This window comes from Phyllobates terribilis, unplaced genomic scaffold (genome assembly GCF_046119375.1).
Source record: "Phyllobates terribilis strain yellow unplaced genomic scaffold, ASM4611937v1 Scaffold_2__4_contigs__length_985480577, whole genome shotgun sequence".
Classification (NCBI taxonomy): Eukaryota; Metazoa; Chordata; class Amphibia; order Anura; family Dendrobatidae; genus Phyllobates; species Phyllobates terribilis.
Window position 1 is genome coordinate 518,511,429 of NW_027362762.1, and position 21,804 is coordinate 518,533,232.

General features: G+C 43.3%; 1 protein-coding gene across 3 annotated transcripts in view; it reads left to right on the forward strand.

Annotated features, from left to right (window-relative positions):
• The window catches only part of ZMYM4 (zinc finger MYM-type containing 4), a 118,265-nt gene that overhangs the window by 54,463 nt on the left and 41,998 nt on the right, over positions 1 to 21,804 (forward strand). For all 3 annotated transcript variants that reach the window (XM_073665991.1, XM_073665986.1, XM_073665997.1), the window contains exons 3-5: positions 2,299 to 2,360; positions 13,770 to 13,940; positions 14,106 to 14,184. In XM_073665991.1, coding sequence (XP_073522092.1) covers positions 2,299 to 2,360; positions 13,770 to 13,940; positions 14,106 to 14,184 — 312 coding nt within the window. The remainder of the gene's footprint in view (positions 1 to 2,298; positions 2,361 to 13,769; positions 13,941 to 14,105; positions 14,185 to 21,804) is intronic.

Sequence of the window (21,804 nt, forward strand, 5' to 3'; positions counted from 1 at the left end):
TTCTGTTTTTGCAGCTTAAGGATGGCTTGTTTCACCTGCATGGAGAGCTCCTTTTACCGCATGTTTACTTCACAGCAAAACCTTCCAAATGCAAGCACCACACCTCAAATCAACTCCAGGCATTTTATCTGCTTAATTGAGAATGACATAACGAAGGGATTGCCCACACCTGTCCATGAAATAGCCTTGGAGTCAATTGTCCAATTCCTTTTGGTCCACGATCCTATACCAATATGTACTAGGTGTATTAATAATATTAGCAAATACCTCAAATTAGAAATGTAGTATAGTTCTTCTGATTCGCTTTGTCTCTTTCCTAATGTGCAGGCATTGCAGGACCTTTTGCCTTCACTCTGCGGTCCAGCTCACCCCAAACCATCTCGATTGGGTTCAGGTCTGGTGACTGTGGAGGCCAGGTCATCTGGTGTAGCACCCCATCACTCTCCTTCTTGATCAAATAGCCCTTACACAGCCTGGAGGTGTGTTTGGGGTCATTGTCCTGTTGAAAAATAAATAATGGTCCAACTAAACGCAAACCGGATTAAATAGCATGCCGCTGCAAGATGCTGTGGTAGCCATGCTAGTTCAGTATGCCTTCAATTTTGAATAAATCCCCAACAGTGTCACCAGCAAAGCACCCCCACACCATCACACCTCCTCCTCCATGCTTCACGGTGGGAACCAGGCATGTAGAGTCCATCCGTTCACCTTTTCTGCTTCGCACAAAGACACGGTGGTTGGAACCAAAGATCTCAAATTTGGACTCATCAGACCAAAGCACAGATTTCCATTGGTCTAATGTCCATTCCTTGTGTTCTTTAGCCCAAACAAGTCTCTTCTGCTTGTTGCCTGTCCTTAGCAGTGATTTCCTAGCAGCTATTTTACCATGAAGGCCTGCTGCACAAAGTCTCCTCTTAACAGTTGTTGAATAGATGTGTCTGCTGCTAGAACTCTGTGTGGCATTGACCTGGTCTCTAATCTGAGCTGCTGTTAACCTGCGATTTCTGAGGCTGGTGACTCGGATAAACTTATCCTCAGAAGCAGAGGTGACTCTTGGTCTTCCTTTCCTGGGGCGGTCCTCATGTGGGCCAGTTTCTTTGTAGCGCTTGATGGTTTTTGCAACTGCACTTGGGGACACTTTCAAAGTTTGCCCAATTTTTCAGACTGACTGACCTTCATTTCTTAAAGTAATGATGACCACTCGTTTTTCTTTACTTAGCTGCTTTTTTCTTGCCATAATACAAATTCTAACAGTCTATTCAGTAGGACTATCAGCTGTGTATCCACCAAACTTCTGCATAACACAACTGATGGTCCCAACCCCATTTATAAGGCAAGAAATCCCACTTATTAAACCTGACAGGGCACACCTGTGAAATGAAAACCATTTCCGGTGACTACCTCTTGAAGCTCATCAAGAGAATGCCAAGAGTGTGCAAAGCAGTCATCAAAGCAAAAGGTGGCTACTTTGAAGAACCTAGAATATAAGACATATTTTCAGTTGTTTCACACTTTTTTGTTAAGTATATAATTCCACATGTGTTAATTCATAGTTTTGATGCCTTCAGTGTGAATGTACAAATTTCAAAGTCATGAAAATACAGAAAAATCTTTAAATGAGAAGGTGTGTCCAAACATTTGGTCTGTACTGTATGTGTGTGTATAAAAAAGTTATGAGTCTTGGTAAATAGTGAAACAAGCCAGTTTTGTGTTTGTTTTTTTTCTATTGTATGCGATCTTTAAAAACTACAACTCACCAAAAAACAAGCACTTATTTGGGTATGCTGATACATAATGAACTGGGGTGTATACATCTCAGCCTCACCAAGCTCACTGCACATGACTGAGGCGCTCTGACCCTATATCATGCAAGTGTATACACTGGATTTCAAAGAAGTCGATGCGGACGTCAACTGGCTGGAGCGATCAGTCAAAGGGAAAGGACGTTTTTTCTAAGTGTGACTCGACCAATATACCATACTATCCTGATGACTTGAGACTTTATAACTATAGCAAAACCACTGCACATATAGTTTGACTACAAACATCATTGTAATTATCACCTAATTGCCTGCAGGAGCCTAAGATTAGCAGGTAATTTTCTGATGACCTTAACAGATTGAGTTGTTATTTAGAATTGCAATATTAGGTGTTATTACCAGAGCAAAATATCGGTGTTGGCATTCTCAGAAGATCGTTTTAACATGGTAGATGCTTAAATATCTAGATGTGTTCATTTCATGACCTCAGCTAGGATATTGACCATGATCCATAACAATTTTACTAATTCTCTTTCAGGTCAAATGGAGGATTCCTCGCGAGGACAGTTGGCGGCACAAGCCCCAGATAGCAATTTTAGGGTAAGGTACAGCAGTGTATGTGTGCCTAATGTATACTACAATCAATAGGAGATAATCATTATAAGAGTCTCAAGGAAGACATTGAGCATGCCTCTTTCCCAGAAATTGACTGGCAAGATTAATATGATCTTATCTGTGTGTTTGGTGTTGGAATGAGATGACTCTCCTGAACCTGCTGCAGTCTACAAAAGAAAGCTGTGAGGCTAAGTGCCTACGATGCAGAAATGCTGCATATTTTTTCCGCATCTCCCTGGGAGGAAAAATGTATGCGGATTTTACATGCGGTTTTCCTGCCAGGTAGAAGCGTTTGTGAAGCGTTTTTGCATGCATTTCTGCTTTTTAGCATCACTTGGAAAAGTGCTTGACAACTTGGTCACACTATAAATCCATGCAACCGGTATGGATTTATATAGTGTGACCAAGTAATAGTTAAAAAAGAAAGAATAAAAATGGTAAAAAATAAAGATTATACTTACCTTCCGATGGCCCCCGGTATTTTCTCCGCTTCGTCTGGTATGTTGTATGGGTCGCAGTGGTGTGAAAGGTCATGCCACAGCGGATGTCAGCGGTCGCGTGACCTGTCACATGACTAAATGACGTCATGGCAGGTCCTCACACCCCCGCAACTCATACAACAGACCGAACGCATCGCTGAGGAGGCCGGGGGCCATCGGAAGGTAAGTATAATCTTTATTTTTTATTTTAAATTCTTTTTTTAACAGGTTCTGTGGTACCTGGGTCTGGAGGGGAGTCTCCTCTTCTCCAAACCCGGGTACCATCCCACATAGAATCGCTTAATATCCATGTGTGCAAATGTGCTGACACGGATATTAAGCGTTTCAATGCAAATCAATGGCGGCAATTACGCTTCGTGTCCGCAAAATTATTGGACATGCTGCGTATTTTTTTCCGCAATGATAATCCGCAGCCGAAATTTCCGCAGCATGTGCATAGCACATGCGGATTATAATTGGGGACCATGGGGCACGTATTACCAAGCGTTTTTTAAGCGTTTTCGTTACGGAAATTCCGCAGCAAAAACGCTTGAAAAGCGCATAATGGGCACGCGGCCTTAAGTGAATGACAAAACAAAAAATAGCCAATTGTGTTGCCTCCAATGGCTTATGTTTAAACTAAAATGCAAAAGTTGCCTTTTTAATGAAGATATATAGGTGCTACACATGGAGGATTCCTTTTCCCGATGGAGAGGATGGTCTTTAAAGGGGTTGTCCACTACTAGGACAACCCCTTCTCGATCTGAATGTTTGGCACTGATAAAATAAAAGCACTTATATTCACCTCCCGTGCCGGAGCCTAACCAGCGGTACCGGTACTTGAGCCCTGGGCCCAATCATCGCTGACGTTACTGTACCCAGCATCGGACAAATCAAACATCAAGAGGAAGTTAGAAAGCAGCCGCAGCCCTGGATCCCTGTTGATCTTCAATATGTCCGAAAGATCCAAGTGCCACACTGTGCAAGCGCGGCCGGCTATACACTGCAAGCGCTGGATTCTAGTGACGGCGGCGCAATCAATCAAATTGAGTGGGCGGCAACGCCCGTGACTGAAGAGCAAATTAAGCACACCCCTATGATTAGACAAGCAGGTACTATATAAAATACTTTTTGCACATGATTAGACTGCTGTTTTTATTGAAAATAACTTGTTAGTGATTCATATTGCATCACTAGCATCGCACTGGGGACAGTTTAGATGCTTGAAATTACATGACAGGTTACCTTTAAGCAAGAGGCAACACTAACAAAACACCATGAAGACCAAGGAGATCTCCAAACAAGTCAGGCACAAAGTTGTTGAGAAGTACAAGTCTGGGTTGGGTTATTAAAAAAAAAAATATCCCAATCTCTGATGATCACCCCGGAGCACTATCAAATCCATTATCATCAAATGGAAAGAACATGGTACCAAAACAAACCTGCCAAGAGAGGGCCGCTTAGCCCGGGCAAGGAGGGCAATAATCAGAGAGGCAGCACAGAGACCAAAAGATAACCCTGAAGGAGCTTCAGAGTTCCTAAGCAGAGACTGTGCAGCCTTTATGAAAGAGTGGGCAGAAAAACGCTTTTACTTACACACAAAAATTGTAAGGCTCGTCTTGAGTTTGCTAAAAGACATATGGGAGACTCCTCAAATGTATGGAGGAAGGTGCTGTGGTCAGATGAGACCAAAATTGAACTTTTTAGTCAACACTGTAAACGCTATGTCTGGTGCCAAACCAACACTGCTAATCACCCCAAGAACATCCGCATAGTGAAACATGGTGGTGGCAGCCGCATACTGTGGGGATGTTTTTTGGCAGCATAGACAGTGAAAATGGTCCGAGTTGAGGGGAAGATAGATGGTGCGAAATACCGGGATATTCTTCAGCAAAATCTCTTTCAATCTATTGGTGATTTGAGACTGGGACGGAGGTTCATCTTTCAACAAGACAATGATCCATAGCATACTGCTAAAGCAACACTCGAGTGGTTTAAGGGGAAACGTGTAAATGTTTTGGAGGGGCCTAGTCAAAGCCCAGACCTTTATCTAATTAAGAATCCGTGGTCAGACTTGAAGATTGCTGTTCACCAGAGGAAACCATCTAACTTGGAGGTTTGGAGCAGTTTTGCCTTGAGCAATGGTCAAAAATCCCAGTAGGAAGAAGTGGAAAGCTTATAGAGACTTATCCAAAGTAACTTGCAGCTGTAATTGCCACAAAAGGAGGCTCTACAAAGTACTGACTTTAGTGGGGTGAATAGTTATGCACACTGAAGTTTTCAGTTATTTTGTCTTGTTGCTTCACAGTAAAAAGAAAAACAAATGTTCCCAGTTGTAGGCATTTTCTTTACATGAACTGATGCAAATGATTAGGTCAACCGGGATGGATGGATTACTTCTGTGGGGATCACGGTTGGTCGTTTCCCGGTTCCGTGCCCTGGACCGTCAGTAAAGGGATGGGGGTCAGGATGATGGGAGTATTGTGTCCTGACTCCTCCTGTGGTAGCTGGTAAAATCGGTTACCAGCGCTGTGTATGGTTGCTGAGGTGATCGGCATACGGCTTGTTTGAACGCTATAGGCAGTAATGTCAAAGTAGGCACACACACATTAAGTCTTTGTTTCAATACCTTACTTTTACTGATGTCCGGTAACAGGTACAGTTCAGGAGGGTAACCAGGTTTTCGGTGCAGGTAGAGATATTCACTCTGGAGATTTGTGAGGCCTCCTCTAACAATGTGTGCGTTGTTTGGGATCAGTCCTGCCTTAAGCTGAACCTGCCACCTTTTACTTTCTTTGGGGTCCTTCTCCACAACTGACAATGAGGACCTTTCCTTGGGGCTACCAATTCTCTTTCTGGGCCCCTGGTCCTATACTTGGTCAAGTTTGGCAACTCTTTCCCCTTCTTCAGGGGGAGTAGATCCTCCTGATCTGTCCAGGTTTTCTATGCTATTCCTGAATTAATAGCAATCTCGGACTCTGGTGTCCAGGTGAGCTAAAGGGATAATAGTTTTATCTCTTTCTTTCTCCTTCTAGCCTCCGTCCCTCTCTCTAGGGCGCTTCACAACACAGACCTGTTTCCTAGTTCAGGGCTTAACTGGTCCTCAGCCAACAGCTCTCTCTGTGTCTCCCTCCTCCTTCACCCCTCTCAAGACTAACTGCCGCTTTGCTGTCTCCCTGGAAACTGACTCCTCCCCTCAGAGCTGGGGTGGAAGGTGTTGTGTGTGCCCAAGTGTACATCTCTCCCTGCACCTATGGATCCTGTGGTAATCCCCCGCAGGGGTGCCACATTCCCCCCTAGTTAACTTCAGTCCTCCGCGACTGAAACATTTTTTTTTTTTAACAAAGATAACATAACCTTAACATTTACATTTGTAATTTGAATAGAGTCCCAAAAATAAAATTTACAATAACCAAGGAAAATGGGAAAAACCGATAACCAGTCCATACAACGCTAGTAGATCTGCTGCAGGCTGTTAAAGGGAAAGTGTTTTGTTTTTTTTTACCACCAATCTTGTGGCTTCAGTCCATTCTTAAAAATTTGCAAAAAGTTTCAGACGTCCAAACAGGTAAAGTCTCTTTAGGCTTAAAGATTCAAATAGACTTAATTCACAATACACAACAAAACATTTACTACGTGAGCCTTGACGCAAGGGTCCTAGGTACTGCAGGGGCCTCTACCGGTCATAAGCACTGCAGACCTTTTGTCACTGGGGTCACCTATTGGCCAAGATTTTGCTCTTCCTAGACAGCTTCTTACGCCAACTCTACTCACCCCTTTTTTTATGGTGTGTACCTGGTGTAACCTGTTTTGGTCTACTAGTCACCCTTCTATATACTGACTTTAACCACGTATTTACATTTTTTAACCTATTTACATTTCCCACTTGTTATGGTTTACTCCCTGTATCTGAGTGGTGGGTGTCCAAAATTAATACGTGATGACCTCCGTAAAACTGGTATCCCACTGGTGCGTAAGCCTGGTGTGAAGCGAACACTACTTACTGACTCATGTGTTGGTCTACGTAGCACAGGTATGCCTGATTGTCTTCCCACTCCCCTAGTGGGAATGTCAGGTACACCGAATGCAGGATTCCCTAGCTCGGCTGCAGCAGGTGGTTCTTCTGCTCTTGATCCTTCTACTGGTTGTGGGAATGTCAACATGGGAATTAAATATGCTCCTTCTATTTGGGGCCAATCTGCGGGTAACTCTCCTAAGATTGTCTTAATTGTCCTTGGTGTCTCTTCTTCTGGTATGGGACAAGGGATATATTCTTTTTGTTGTAAGGGTTAAGGACACTTCTTTAAGTGATCTCGGGACACTGTCGCTGTTGTTTTTCCGGTATCCTTGCTGATTAGACAGGTTTTCTGCTTGTCAAAATTGGATGGTAATACAGTGTATGGTTCTTCCCATTGATTATCTAACTTATGAAGTCTCTTTTTCCTTTTCAAAACCAATTCTCCGGGGGTTAACGGGATTCCTTGTGCGTTTTTATTGAAATTGTTTTCTTGTCTTTCTCTGGACTTTGCTAGACTTTTCTCAACACACTCCTGTATTTTCTTGTATTGTTCTGTTCTTCTAGTATCCCAATCTGCACTTGAGGGGTCTTCCTCAGGAACTACAATGCCCATTTCAAAGTCCACTGGCAATTTTCCTGGTCTCGCTCTCATCAAGTATGCCGGGGTACAATTAGTTGAGCTTACTGGGATGTTATAGATGTCAATAAGATCTGGTAATTTCTCTGCCCATCTGTTTCTGTCTTCCAAGGGTAGAGTCTTCAGCAGTTCTATTACCACGTGATTCATTTTTTCGCACATTCCGTTAGTTTGGGGATGGTAAGGCGTGGTACGAATTTTCTTGCATCCATACAAGCTACAGAACTCTTGAAATATTTCCGCTTCAAAGGCAGGACCCTGATCTGTCAATACCTGTTCTGGATATCCATGTGGCCTGCAGAAATAAGCTTGAAAGGTTCTTGCTGCTGTCTGAGCTGTCAAATCCTTCACAGGAGCTACCACTAGGAATCTGGAATAGTGGTCCACCATGGTAAGAGCATAAGTATAGCTTGATCTACTGTGTGTGAGTTTGACATGATCCAAGGCTACTAGTTCCAAGGGCTGTTTGGTTATGATAGACTGGAGTTGTGCTTTCTGGTTGTTACGATCTCCTCTTCTTAATGAGCATGGGCCACAATTTTTACACCATTTTTCTATGGAAGACCTCATGCCAATCCAATAAAACCTCTCACGTAACAGTATTTCCAGTTTTCTCCATCCAAAGTGTCCTTCTCCATTATGGTATGCTTCCAATACCATTTGGACGTCTCTCTTTGGAACCACAACTTGCCATACCATTTCATGTGTCCTTGAATTGATATACCGTCTGCACAATTTGTTTTTATAGATAAATAACCTGCTTCTTTCTTTCCACAGGTATTGGGCCTCTGGGGGAGCATTCTTCTCAATTTTGGAATCCGGTTGGGTTACCAGCCTCTTCACTAGGCTCACTGCCGGATCGCTGTCTTGGGTTTCTTTCCATCCATAATGAGGCAGCGGGTTTAGTGCAACATCCTGACGGTTCTGGTACATATGGGTTTCTGTCATTTTCCATTTTCTACTTTTATGGAAAGCTGGAAGTTCTGTTTCCTCCAAGTCATCTGTTTCTTCTTCAAGCCCATGCAAATGTACTTGAGGGTTTCTGGAGAGGGCATCAGCATTTGCATTTCAACGGCCCACGCCGTACTTGATGGTAAAGTCGTAATTCGATAGCCGGGCCATCCAGCGCTGCTCCAATGCACCAAGTTTTGCAGTATCGAAGTGTGTTAGCGGATTGTTGTCCGTAAAGATGGTAAATTTTGAAGCTGCTAAATAATGCTTGAACCTCTCTGTGACTGCCCAGACCCTAGGCCAGGAACTCCAACTTAAAGGAACTGTAATTTTCCGGGTTCCTCTCGGTAGGTCGAAGTCTTCTACTGGCATAGGCAATTACTCTTTCCTTGCCTTCTTGTATTTGGGACAGTACTGCTCCCAGGCCTACATTACTTGCATCCGTGTAGAGGACAAATGGTAGGTTATAATCTGGATACGCCAAGATTTCCTCACCGGTCAGGGCTTGTTTCATTTGTTGGAAGGAGTCTTCTTGTTTCTTTCCCCATTCCAACGGCGGCTCTGAAGACCCTCTCTTCTTAGCTTGGCCTACCAGAAGATCTTGTAGGGGCGCTGCCATCTTCTTGTAGCCCTTAATAAATCTTCTGTAATACCCAACCAAACCTAAGAACTGACGTACCTCTCTGACAGTGGTCGGCCTCTGCCAGTCCTAGATAGCTGTCACTTTTTCCGGATCTGTTGCTACGCCATCCACGCTGACCACATGCCCTAGGTATTGGACTTTTGGCTTCAGTAGGTACATTTAGATGGTTTGTTTCATTCCATACTTTGTTAGAGCTGCAAATACCTCTACCAGGTGTTCCAGATGTTCTTCATAGGTTTTGGAATACACTAATGATGTCATCCAGGTATAAAAGTACCGTCTCAAAATTCCGGTGTCCCAGGCAGCACTCCATGAGTCTCTGAAATGTCCCCGGTGCATTGCATAACCCAAATGGCATGCTATTGAATTCGCATAGGCCCATTGGTGTTGTGAATGCTGTTTTCTCCCGGTCTTCTTCTGCAACGGAGACCTGCCAATATCCACTAGTGAGATCTAATGTGGAGAAATACTTAGCCGTCTTTAATGCACCAAGAGACTCCTCTATCCGGGGTAACGGGTAAGCATCTTTGTGAGTGATCTTATTGACCTCCCTGTAATCCACACACCTCCTCATAGTGCCATCCTTCTTTCTGACTAAGACTAAGGGGGCCACCCAGGGACTACAGCTATCTCTTATAACCCCGGCCTCCTTCATGTCCTGCAGCATCTCTTTAGCACACTGGTAGTGGTTTGGTGGGATGGGTCTATGTCTCACTTTAATCGGGGGATGATCTCCTGTGGGTATGTGATGGTGTACCCCTTTTATCCTCCCAAAATCTAATGGATGCTTACTGAATACTTGGCTAAACTCTTGTACTACCCGGTAAACTCCTTGCTTCTGGTGGTCAGGAGTGGCATCAGTCCCTATGTGCGACTGCTGACACCACTCCTCCAGCTGTCCCTTGGGGTTGTTGTCCTCCGCCTGACTTGACGGGGGCAAGGGCTCTAATGTCTGTATGTTGTTATTACTGACAGTGTACAGCTTTGCTACAGTAGCATACCGGGGTAGTTTCACTTCTTCCTCACCACAATTCAAAACACTGATTGGTACTCTTCCCCTGCGTACATCCTCCACCCCTCTAGCTGTCAGCAGTGCTCTGAATATACCGGTTCTACAATTGCCTGGTATTCCTTTCTTCTGATACCCATAGCTGCTCGACACCATATCATCATTTCACTGTTTGGTGGTAATACAATGGGAAACGGGTCTGTTACCCCGCACTGCCAATCTTCCCCCTTAGACAGATTTACCTGTTGCTTGTGAATTAAGGCACAGATTTCTCTTAGAAGGACTGTCCTCCGCCCAATGCCAGCAGTCTCTGTAATCTGTTGGAGTAAAAACAGCACTTCTTCAAGGCAGTTTTCAATCACATTAGTACCAAGCACCATGTAAGGACATTTGTTATTGGGGTCATCTTCTACCACACATAACCCTTGGCCTCTCAACTCCACCCTCCCCAGCTTTATTGTCTCTTCTCTAAACCCCACCTGATTCAGTGGTTGACCATTAGCTGCTAAAATAACAAGACTAGAGTCTGGGGGGCTAAGATCAGCATCAGACCAAAATTACTTATAAAGGATATGTGGGATGGTGGTGACTTGTGACCCAGTGTCCAATAGGGCCGATGTGGGGATTCCTTCTAGCGTAATGTTGAGGTACGGGCGGCCTCCCACATACCGACTACGCCAGTCATATGGGCCCTGCCGTTTTATTCCTGGGAGTTGGCCCTGGGACCCAGGAATCTCGAGTTTAAACGACATCTTCTTGCAAAGTGGCCCGGTTTGTTGCAACGAAGGCAAACAGGTTGTCCTGAAGAATCCGTGTGGTCGGTGGCTCTGCGTCGGAATGATGCGTTGGTCCCCTGAATGGGCGACTTGTTGATCTCCTCCACGGGCGACATGGCTCTGTGTCGGAATGGTGCGTTGGTCCCCTGCACGGGCGACATGAGCTTTCTTCTCATCCACGGAACATCCTCAGGGGATTCAGCTAACTGGATTTTGCTTGGTGGTTATGCCTCCAGTCTGGCTTGCAAGAGTTTTAGCACGTAGTCCATGTTTTTGGTTAGTTGTAACACCTGATTACGTAGGTCATCAGCAGATTCGGGTACGACAGCTTGTTGTACCGCTTTTACAGAGTCTTTAGGGGTAGACTCTAAGTTCATGTGAGAGGTATTAACCTGCCAGGATGGGATTGCAGGTTTTGCAGGTAATGGGTCTCGTAGTACAGTTATAGCACGGTCCTTTAAGGTACTATAATCCACATCTGGATGATCTAGGACCCACATGTGCACCTGCTGACTGTGAAAGTCTGATCTCAACCCATTCATAAACTGTTCTGCAAGCAATTTATCTTCGTCTTGCACACTTGCTGGATCTACCTGTTTTATGGACCGGAGTGCCGCTTGTAAACGTAGGGCAAAGTCTCTGATGGTATCTTGCTTTCTCTGCTTGCATTGGTAGAATAGCATCCTTAGTTCAGACTGTGTGCGTTTTTCAAAAGCAGCTTTGAGCTTATCAAACACATTTTCTATAGAGTCTCCATCAGCATCGCTCCAAGTCTCAGCTTCTAGCTCCGCTGCACCTATTAATTGTCCCTGCACAACGGAGGCTCGCTGCTTTCCTGTCATTGCATACATGTCCAGCACCGCACACATTGTACGTTTGAAAGCTGTTAAGGTACCGGGTTTACCTTCATACGTCGGTAACCATTTGGCCCCCGGTACATACGGCAAGGCAATTGGCATTATCGGGGCCATCGCTCCAGATGCTGCGGCTCCTTCACCAGCTGAGGAACCGGCTGCTGCTGCGTCTTGGGCATCCCCTCCCTCAAGGTCTTGGATATGACGGTGCCCCCCTAGTTAACCGTTGCCAGCTGCTACGATTAACTCCTTCAGTAACCAGTGACTCTAAAAAAAAAAAAAAACGGCAGGGCTATCCTCGCGCTCCTTTAGCCGCGCCCCCGCGACTCTCTCCGCTCTGTGACGCAGTTTAATTTTTCTATGACGCAGTAATGACAGCCCGTTTTACAGTACACAAACTTCCAATAATATCCAATTTAAGCACACAGTACCCGGTTCTCCCGGGCCCGGTATCCTGTTCGTGACACCAAACTGATTCGGTCGACAGGGGTAGGGGTACTTGGATACCGGGATGGATGGATTACTTCTGTGGGGATCACGGTTGGTCGTTTCCCGGTTCCGTGGCCTGGACCGTCAGTAAAGGGTTGGGGGTGAGGATGATGGGAGTATTGTGTCCTGACTCCTCCTGTGGTAACTGGTAAAATCGGTTACCAGCGCTGTGTATGGTTGCTGAGGTGATCGGCATACGGCTTGTTTGAACGCTATAGGCAGTAATGTCAAAGTAGGCACAAACACACACACATTAAGTCTTTGTTTCAATACCTTACTTTTACTGATGTCCGGTAACAGGTACAGTTCAGGAGGGTAACCAGGTTTTCGGTGCAGGTAGAGATATTCACTCTGGAGATTTGTGAGGCCTCCTCTAACAATGTGTGCGTTGTTTGGGATCAGTCCTGCCTTAAGCTGAACCTGCCACCTTTTACTTTCTTTGGGGTCCTTCTCCACAACTGACAATGAGGACCTTTCCTTGGGGCTACCAATTCTCTTTCTGGGCCCCTGGTCCTATACTTGGTCAAGTTTGGCGACTCTTCCCCCTTCTTCTTCAGGGGGAGTAGATCCTCCTGATCTGTCCGGGTTTTCTATGCTATTCCTGAATTAATAGCAATCTCGGACTCTGGTGTCCTGGTGAGCTAAAGGGATAATAGTTTTATCTCTTTCTTTCTCCTTCTAGCCTCCGTCCCTCTCTCTAGGGCGCTTCACAACACAGACCTGTTTCCTAGTTCAGGGCTTAACTGGTCCTCAGCCAACAGCTCTCTGACCCTCCTCCTTCACCCGTCTCTAGATTAACTGCCGATTTGCTGTCTCCCTGGAAACTGACTCCTCCCCTCAGACCTGGGGTGGAAGGTGTTGTGTGTGCCCAAGTGTACATCTCTCCCTGCACCTATGGATCCTGTGGTAATCCCCTGCAGGGGTGCCACATTAACATAAAAAAAAAAGTGAAATTCCTGTTTGTGAGGTAGCAAAACCCGAAAAATGCCAAGAGACACATTATTGGTAATGTTCAGTGAGAACATCGCCAGTGAGAAAGTGGATGAGCAGACGGGCATGGCCGAAATATTCTAAGTAATATGTGGTGTAGACTTAGACTAGACAATCTAAAGATGCAGCAAATAAAAGATCAAAGGAAGTTAATCTGATAAATCCTGTGCATTTTAAAGGTGCTGTCCCCTTTCAGAAAATCCCAGACCTAGTTTGTTACAAAAACAAAAAAACTGCACTTTATTCACCATTCACTGGTCCGCTGTTGAGTCTCTGCAGATGCTCACTGTGTGTTATTGTCTGCAGTGCTGATGTCACGTCCACCATGCAGCAGCCAATCAGTAGCTCTGAGCAGGGTTTTCCGTCTACATTGGCAGAGTCGCTGCGCTCACCGATTGGCTGCAGCACTGTTGACGTGACGACAGGGATGCAGTTTCTAACTGACACCATGAGCAGTGGCAAAGACACAGTGCAGGACTTAAGGAGGATGAAATGGACATATGATTATTATAGATTCATGTTGACTTTGTTATATTGCTTTGTTTCAGGATCCTGGTTACAATTACAGTAGCAAGTCTCCAATGGGTGAAAATTTGGGAAACTCGTATGCTTCAAATGTGAGAATAAAGGAGGAGCCAATGGATGAAGATTATGATCGGGCACTGGCACCTGCCACCAGCTTTGTAGACAAAGTCAAAGACGAACCAGACAACTCTGAGGTACAGAAGTCCTTAAATGATCACCTTTTTCTTCTTAAATAACACAGTATATGTGGCTACCACTTTTTGGAATATTTTCACACTTATGTCAAGTAGGTCTTACAATATGCCAACACTACATGGTAGCATTATTCAACAACTGTACATTGCTTTTTACTGTTTTAGGAATATTCCCAGCAACCAAAAACATCTGAAGGGGAGCTTAAAATCAGTGCAGTGTTTTCAGTCAGTGGCAGTCCATTAGGTAAGCAGTATTTTTATTTTATTTTTTTCTATGTAATTCAAAGGGAGTCTGTCATTCCACACTGACAGGATAAGCTAAGCACGTAGCCTTGTAGGGGACATTTGCCCTATACAAATCGCACCATTAATGGGAGTTTGTCACTTCCGAAATGCAAACTAAACTAAAGAAAAAAAGTTATTATGGGGACTTAGTCCCTATAATAATCATATTAGCAGTATACATTTCATTTATGTAGCTGGCTTGAAAACGCTTTATATTCCATATGAAAATAAGAAGGCTTCGGTGCGCTTATGGCATGGCCAAACGCTTGATGCACCGTTACACCCCCTAAATGTGCATACTGAGCTGATCCCTGACTCTGATAGGCAGCGCACACACGGTACGGGGGCTGGCCCACCTTTCAGCATTGCCTCCTGTCAGTGGCCTCCAATTTCTACACCCAGAAGTGCAGCCAGCGGCCTCTGAGAAGAGCGGAGATCAGTTTCGTACTCCTCCTGTGCATGTACTGAATACGGGAGCAGCATGAAACTGATCTCTCCTCCCATGGCCACATGATTTTCCATGTCAGTATGTAACAAAAAGTTTGTTGTGATGCCCTATTCCGAGATCCAAACGTTTTCATTTTTCCACCACTGGAGCTGTGTGAGGGCTTGTCTTTTGGGTGGGGAGCTGAGGTTTGTATTAATACAACTTTGGGGTCGATACGAGGTTTAAATAGCTTCTTCTAGCATTTGTTTGATGTTGTGGCAACAAAAAAACTGAAATTCTAACATTTTTTTGTCTTTACAGTGTTTACCGATTTGGTTAGTTGATATTATATTTCAGCAGAGCTGACTTTTATGTACATAGCAATGTTATATCTGTTTATTTTTACTATTTCTTAATTTTTAAAGGGAATCTGTCACCAGGTTTTTGCTAACTATTGTGAGAGCTGCATGATGTAGGGGCAGAGACCCTGATTCCACCAGTCACATTACTGGACTTCTTGCTATAGTTTTGATAAAATTACTGTTTTATCTGCTGCAGATTTTCCAGTTCTCTGAATGTGGTGCTCTGTAAAATCACATCCACACCACTGATTGGCAGCTTTCTCTGTACACTGTGCATAGGCAGAAAGCTGCCATTCAGTGGTGGGACGGGTTTATGCAGAGCTCATGAATAAGGAGAACTAAATGGCAGCAGGTTTATTAGGCCTCTAGTGATCTCCTGTTGATTAAAATAGTGATTTTTATAAAAATTACAGTAGGCTGCACAGTAAGTGACACATCGTTGGAATCTGGTCTCTTGTCTCTACATTATACTGCTCTTAAATTATGTGGCAAAAACCTGGTGACAGATTCCCTTTAATTTGGAAAAATGGGAATAATTTTTATGTATTTTTTTTGTATGTTTTTAAAAACAATTTTTTTTTTAACTTTATTTTTTCAATCCCTTAGGGGATTTGATCCAGCGATCATCTGAAAATCAGTCTCCTATGAACAAAAGCCACAGGCTAGTCTTCATAGTGATACTGTAATGCAGGCACAGGGGTCTTTAGCAGACCCTCAGCTGCAATAGCAACCCAACAGCACAGTGCAATTGCTTCATGGGGAGACCATTGGGATTGTGAAAGGAGACGCCTCCCTGGTTCACATGCATTAAATGAATGCCAGTACCAGAGATTAGCAGCGGCATTTAAGAGGTTTATTTAAGCAGTTAGAAGCAGATGCTAGATGAATAACAACCAATGTTTGCCAGCAATAATGCAAGCACAGTTCCTTAGTTGCTTCAAAGAAGGGGAACTGAATATTTTAGATCTACCATCTTCTATATTAAAAAAATCCTCATCTTGAATTAGGTTTTTAAATATTGACCAAAATGCTAGCGAATAGACTAAAGTAATTCACAAAATTATTCACCCAGACCAGTGTAGATTTATTATGGGTTGGTCTACATCTGATAATATAAAGGAGAGCACAGTTAATTGCACAGTTGGGTTGGAAAGGACAGGAAGATTGGGCCTGGTCATCTCTGGATGCTGCTAAGGAATTTGTTTCGGTCATGTGGGCCTACCTTGAGAAGGCCCTTCGACAATTTGGCTTTGGACCAGGTTTCAGAAGATTGATTGCAGTCTTGTATTGATCTCCGAAAGCCAAAGTTCTGATTAATGGTTTTATATCCTTGTTGTTTCCCTTGGAGAGAGGGACAAGGCAGGGGTGCCCTCTTTCCCCCTTTGGTTTGCCATTGCCATGGAACCACTAGCTGTCAGACTGCTGGGTATTAAGGTATTAACCCCTTTCCGACGTGGTCAGTAATAGTGCGCACCACGTCGGAAAGGCCGGTTCAGCGGGGGCTCCGGCGCTGAGCCCTCACTGAACCAGGCACATGTCAGCTGATTTATACAGCTGACATGTGCCCACAACAGCCGCAGGTGGAATCGCGATCCACCCGTGGCTGTTAACCAGTTAAATGCCACTGTCAAACGTTGACAGCGGCATTTAACAGCGCCGCGCCGGAAGCGTGTCACTTACCCCGCCCATTGGTGACCCTGTCACGTGATCGCGGGTCACCGATGGGTGGGCATGGCAACCCAGGGTCTGCAGCAGACGCCTGTGGTTGTCATGTAAAGATTGCTATGACCGCCACCTAGTGGTCGGCGCTCATAGCACATGAGCATTTCTTCATACAGGCGATCTGCTCATCACCTGTATGCAGTAGAAGCAATCAGAAAACTCCTGCTTCTAGTCTTCTATGGAGACTATAGAAGCATGCAGAAAGTGTAAAAAAAAAATGTTTTTAAAAATATTAAAAAAATATAAAAGTTTCAATCACCCCCCTTTTGCACCATTCAAATAACAATAATAATAAAAAAACACATACACACATTTGGTACCGCAGCATTCAGAATCGCCTGATCTATCAATTTATAAAAAGAATTAATCCGATTGGTAAACGGCGTAGCGAGAGAAAAATTCCAAAGACCAGAATCATGTTTTTTGGTTGCAGCGAAATTGCAGTAAAATGCAATAACGGGCGATCAAAACATCAAATTTATCCCAAAATGGTATCAATAAAAACGTCAGCACGGCGTGCAAAAAATAAGCCCTCACCCGGCCCCAGATCCCGAAAAATGGAGACGCTACAGGTCTTGGAAAATGGTGCCTTTTTTTTTTTTTTTTTTTTTTTTTTTTGCAAACTTTGGATTTTTTTTTCACCACCTAAATTAAAAAGGACCTATATATGTTTGCTATCTACGAACTCGTAATTGCCTGGAGAATAATAATGGCAGGTCAGTTTTAGCATTCAGTGATTGTGGTAAAAAAACAAAACTATGGAATTGTATTCTTTTGCAGTTTCACCGCACTTGGATTTTTTTCCCCATTTTCCAGTACAAGATATGGTAAAATCAGTGATTGTGTTTAAAAGTACAACTCGTCCTGCAAAAATTAGCCCTCACATGGCCATATTGAATGAAAAATAAAAAAGTTCTGGCTCTGGGAAGAAGGGGAGCAAAAATGCAAAAACGGAAAATGCTCCGGTCATTAATGGGGTTAAAGTGGGTTCCCATGAGGACCGCTTGGGGTTATATACCAATGATTTAAGCCTGTTTATGGCCAGTGCAACAGTTACACTGCCTTTGATAATGGATCTGATTGATGAATTCGACTGGTTCTCCAGTCTAAAAATAAACCTGAATAAATTAGAAATCCATCTTGTTACCTCTAAGCACTACACTGCATTCCAAATGATTATGCAAATGCTGTTTTTCTCTGATTTTTCTAAATGGGTAATGCAAATGATTCAGTAAAGTATCAACCGTTAGAGTAAAAATCAAATGCACTGTTACAAATTATTTTGCATAAGTGTTTCCAAACATGTTATAGGTTGTAAAGAGTTGAAAATGGTCATTTTTTGAATTTGCAGCATTAAGAGATCCCATTTACTGAAATCAAAGGCTTTTTCAATCAAAAACAAAACAAGCCAAGTTACATAACATAGGACCCCTTCTTTGATATCACCTTCACAATTCTTGCATCTATTGAACTTTGTGAGTTTTTGGATAGTTTCTGCTTGAATTTCTATGCAGAATGTCAGAATAGCCTCCCAAAGCTGCTGTTTTGATGTGAACTGCCTCTCACCCTCATAGATCTTGTGCTTGAGCATACTCCAAAGTTTCTTAATACGGTTGAGGTCAGCGGTGGAGAGTGGCTGCGACACCATGAGTTTTTTTCCTTTAATGCCCATAACAGCCAATTACTCATAGATATTCTTTGCTGCATCAGATGGTGCATTGTCATTCATGAAGATGATTTGCTACGATGATACGGTTTTTCTTTTTGTACCCTGGAAGAAAGTGGTCAGTCACAAACTCTATATACTTTGCCGAGGTCATTTTCATACCTTCAGGGACCCTAATGGTGCCTACCATCTGACCTGCCTCCTATTTTACCTAGCCCCGCACTACTATATGCATTAGGTAAAATAGGAGGCAGGTCAGTGAAGGCACAGTGACCTGTCAGAAGATATACAGATGAATATGTAAGCCGAGCACCAGATAGAGCGCCGCCCCAGAGCATGAACATATCATTATCTCCAAACTGATAATAAAGATTACACATGAACCACAGCATGGATTTCATCATCCAAGGCATCATTTTAATCAGTGTAATGTCACCCACCTGACAGTGTATGTAGTTTACTGAGCACAAAACTGCTAATGTTTTCATACCTTGTTCAAGGCATTGCACTATTAGTCGCTTTTCGTCAGCAGCCAGATTTTTTTTCTTTTCCCATATTGCTTAAAACCTGTTGCCTGCTTAATAATGTGGAACATCCTTCTTAAGTATTTTCCCTTTAATTGAGTTCACCTGGCAAACTAATTATCACAGGTGTTTGAGATTTCAGTGAAACAAAGAGCTGTGAGACACAATACTATCCATGAATATGTTTGAAAAACAAAAAATTACATCTTTATGACACTTAGATCCAATTGGCATAATAATTTGGAATGCGGTGTATGGGATGGAAAGTAGGGGATGAATTCTGTAGTCTATGAATAACCAACTTTAAATATCTACGTATGCACATAGCAAGAAATCATGCGCAACTCCGCAATTTAAATATATCCCCTCTCTTGTTATACCTGCGGGAGAAAATTAGAATATGGGGTGCCCTCCTTCTGTCCAGGGCTGTGGAGTCGGAATCGGAGTCAGTATAAAGTGGACCGACTCCAACTCCTAAAATATATAATAAATTGGGTACAGTAGTTCAATGCAGTTTGAGGGGAATATTTTTTTCATAAGAATTTGGGAAAGTTATGAAATGTCCTATAAGTGTCTGTCCTATTCCTGATCTAAGGGTCTAGACTTTTAGCGGAGATGAATCTATGCTACAGTAAATTTCTCACTTAAACATGAGCCATGTATGAGGGAGTCGGTGTCATGGACATTGAGGAGTCTGAGTTGGAGTCCGAGGTTTGGCTTACCGACTCCACAGCCCTGCTTCTGTCAGTAGGTGGGAGAATAAGTGTCATTAAAATGAGTCTTCCCTAAATTACTATATGCCCTGGAACATTCAGCCTCCATAGTCCCACAAAAGGTCTTTGCCATGATCAACTCCCTTTTTGCATCCTTCATTTGGGGCTCAAACAGACACAAACTGAAACTGACCACTCATGGGAGACCCAGGGTGGAGGCAGGTGCGGCACTCCCGGACTTCTTATGCTACTTTGCTTTCTACAACACTGGATAGCGGATAATCATTTGTCTAATTCTGAACACCACCTTGCGCACTGTTTGAGTCTTCAGAGTCTATGGGGAGTCTTGGCGGCACCAGAGCAATACTCTCGTTCCTTCTGCCAATTCACAGACTTGTGGTTTTAGTGTGAAGAGTCACCGAAAAGATTTTTCAATTCAAGGACACAGTAGCTGAGTCCCCCTTATGGCATTACTGTGCTCCTGAATTGCTACATTCCCAAGATGCTCAGTTTTGGTCGAACTTAGGGGTCAAGACACTGGCACAATTCTATATCCAGGGTGTTATTGTTTCCTTTGATCAATGTCAACAGCTCTATCAAGTCCCCAGACAACCTTTCTTGATGTATCTGCAACTAATGCATGTCCTTAAATACCCAGTTCTTGGACATTGTAAATTCTCTCATCCTCATGCGCCCCGATTGGGAGTCTCAGGAGCCAGGGACACAAGGGGTTGATCTCCTTTTTATGCATCCAGTCACTAAACAGGAGATTCTCCTCATCATCATTGTTGGTGGAGGCCAAATGGAGGACGGTAATACCCTCCCACAATATGTTTCACTGGCAATTAATAACAAGCTAGTCAAAATGTATATAGTCCATCAATGCTACCTGACTCCTAGCAGGTTCTATAAAATGGGTAGATCATCACTGCAGATTGCCATAGGGGAAGACTGGGCAGATTTTATATACCTGATGTGGTATTGCCGTTCTATTGCAAACTTTTGGAAAGATGTCATTGCTTTCTTCATCGAGATCATACAATCCCCTGTACTGCTCTGCACTAAAATTCCAAGGCTAGTCAAGCCCTTTAATAACAGACTTGTGGGGATCTGACACCAGGCTCACCCACCGATCAGCTGTTCCGGCTGTGGCCAGAAGTAAACCATCCTGAGCAGAGCTGGTATAACACTGCTCTTTTCACAGTCTAGTGGCTGGGCTCAATCACTGTAGTTCAGCTCTTGATCACTTTTGTAGGAACTGAACTGCAGGAATAGGCACTACACACACAGTTCTGTTATTAGTGCCCTATCAAAAGGACAAGTCATCAGTATCACAGTCTGGGATGATCCATGTAACCTTACTTTTTATAATTAACTCTTGTGTGATCCTTAAGTCCAAACTTACTGCACCACAAATTTTCTTTAAACTGCACCTCCTCACCATAATTTAGGTTCAACCTTTTATTTAATTAGTGTGCGCATGTCCAAAAAGTCAGAAAGAGACCCCTGCAGCTTGTATTGGTTCTTCATTAGTGAATGCTCCACCAACAATTCTGTTCTTTCCTAGAGAAAATTTTCATGGTCTTTTCCAACTGTAAGGCTTTGTTTGCACATTTTTTTTTGCTGCGTTATTTTCTGCAGAAAAAAGCTGCGTTTGAGTGCCACCTAAAGCTATGAGATTTTGGAAATCTCATGCACACAGATTTTTTTTTGTTCTTACAGAATTTGAGCACTGTAGCGTTTTTTTAAAAAATCTGCAGCATGTCAATTCTTTCCGTGTTTTTGCAATGTTTGACAGCGTTTTTATTTTACCCATAGATGCAACTAAGCGTGCAAAAAAACAAAGCATTACATTTATGCTACGTTTTTATAGTGTTCTTTCTGAATAAACCTAACTTTATTAACGTACTGTAGACAAATCACACATGTAATCCATCTGAAAAGTGCAGCTATTTTATACTTTGCATTTTATACTTTGTGTTTTTACTGCAAAGAGTGAAGGTTTAGCTGCAGAAAAAAAGGCCACATGTGAACCTAAGCCAATTTTGAATGATTGAACCTTTGCTAATGTTTTGGGGTTAAGTATTTCAAAAGCGGAGGGCTAACAAAACAGTATAATGCAACAGCCTTATGGTATCTTCAAGAATCAGGGAACTGGTGAAGCA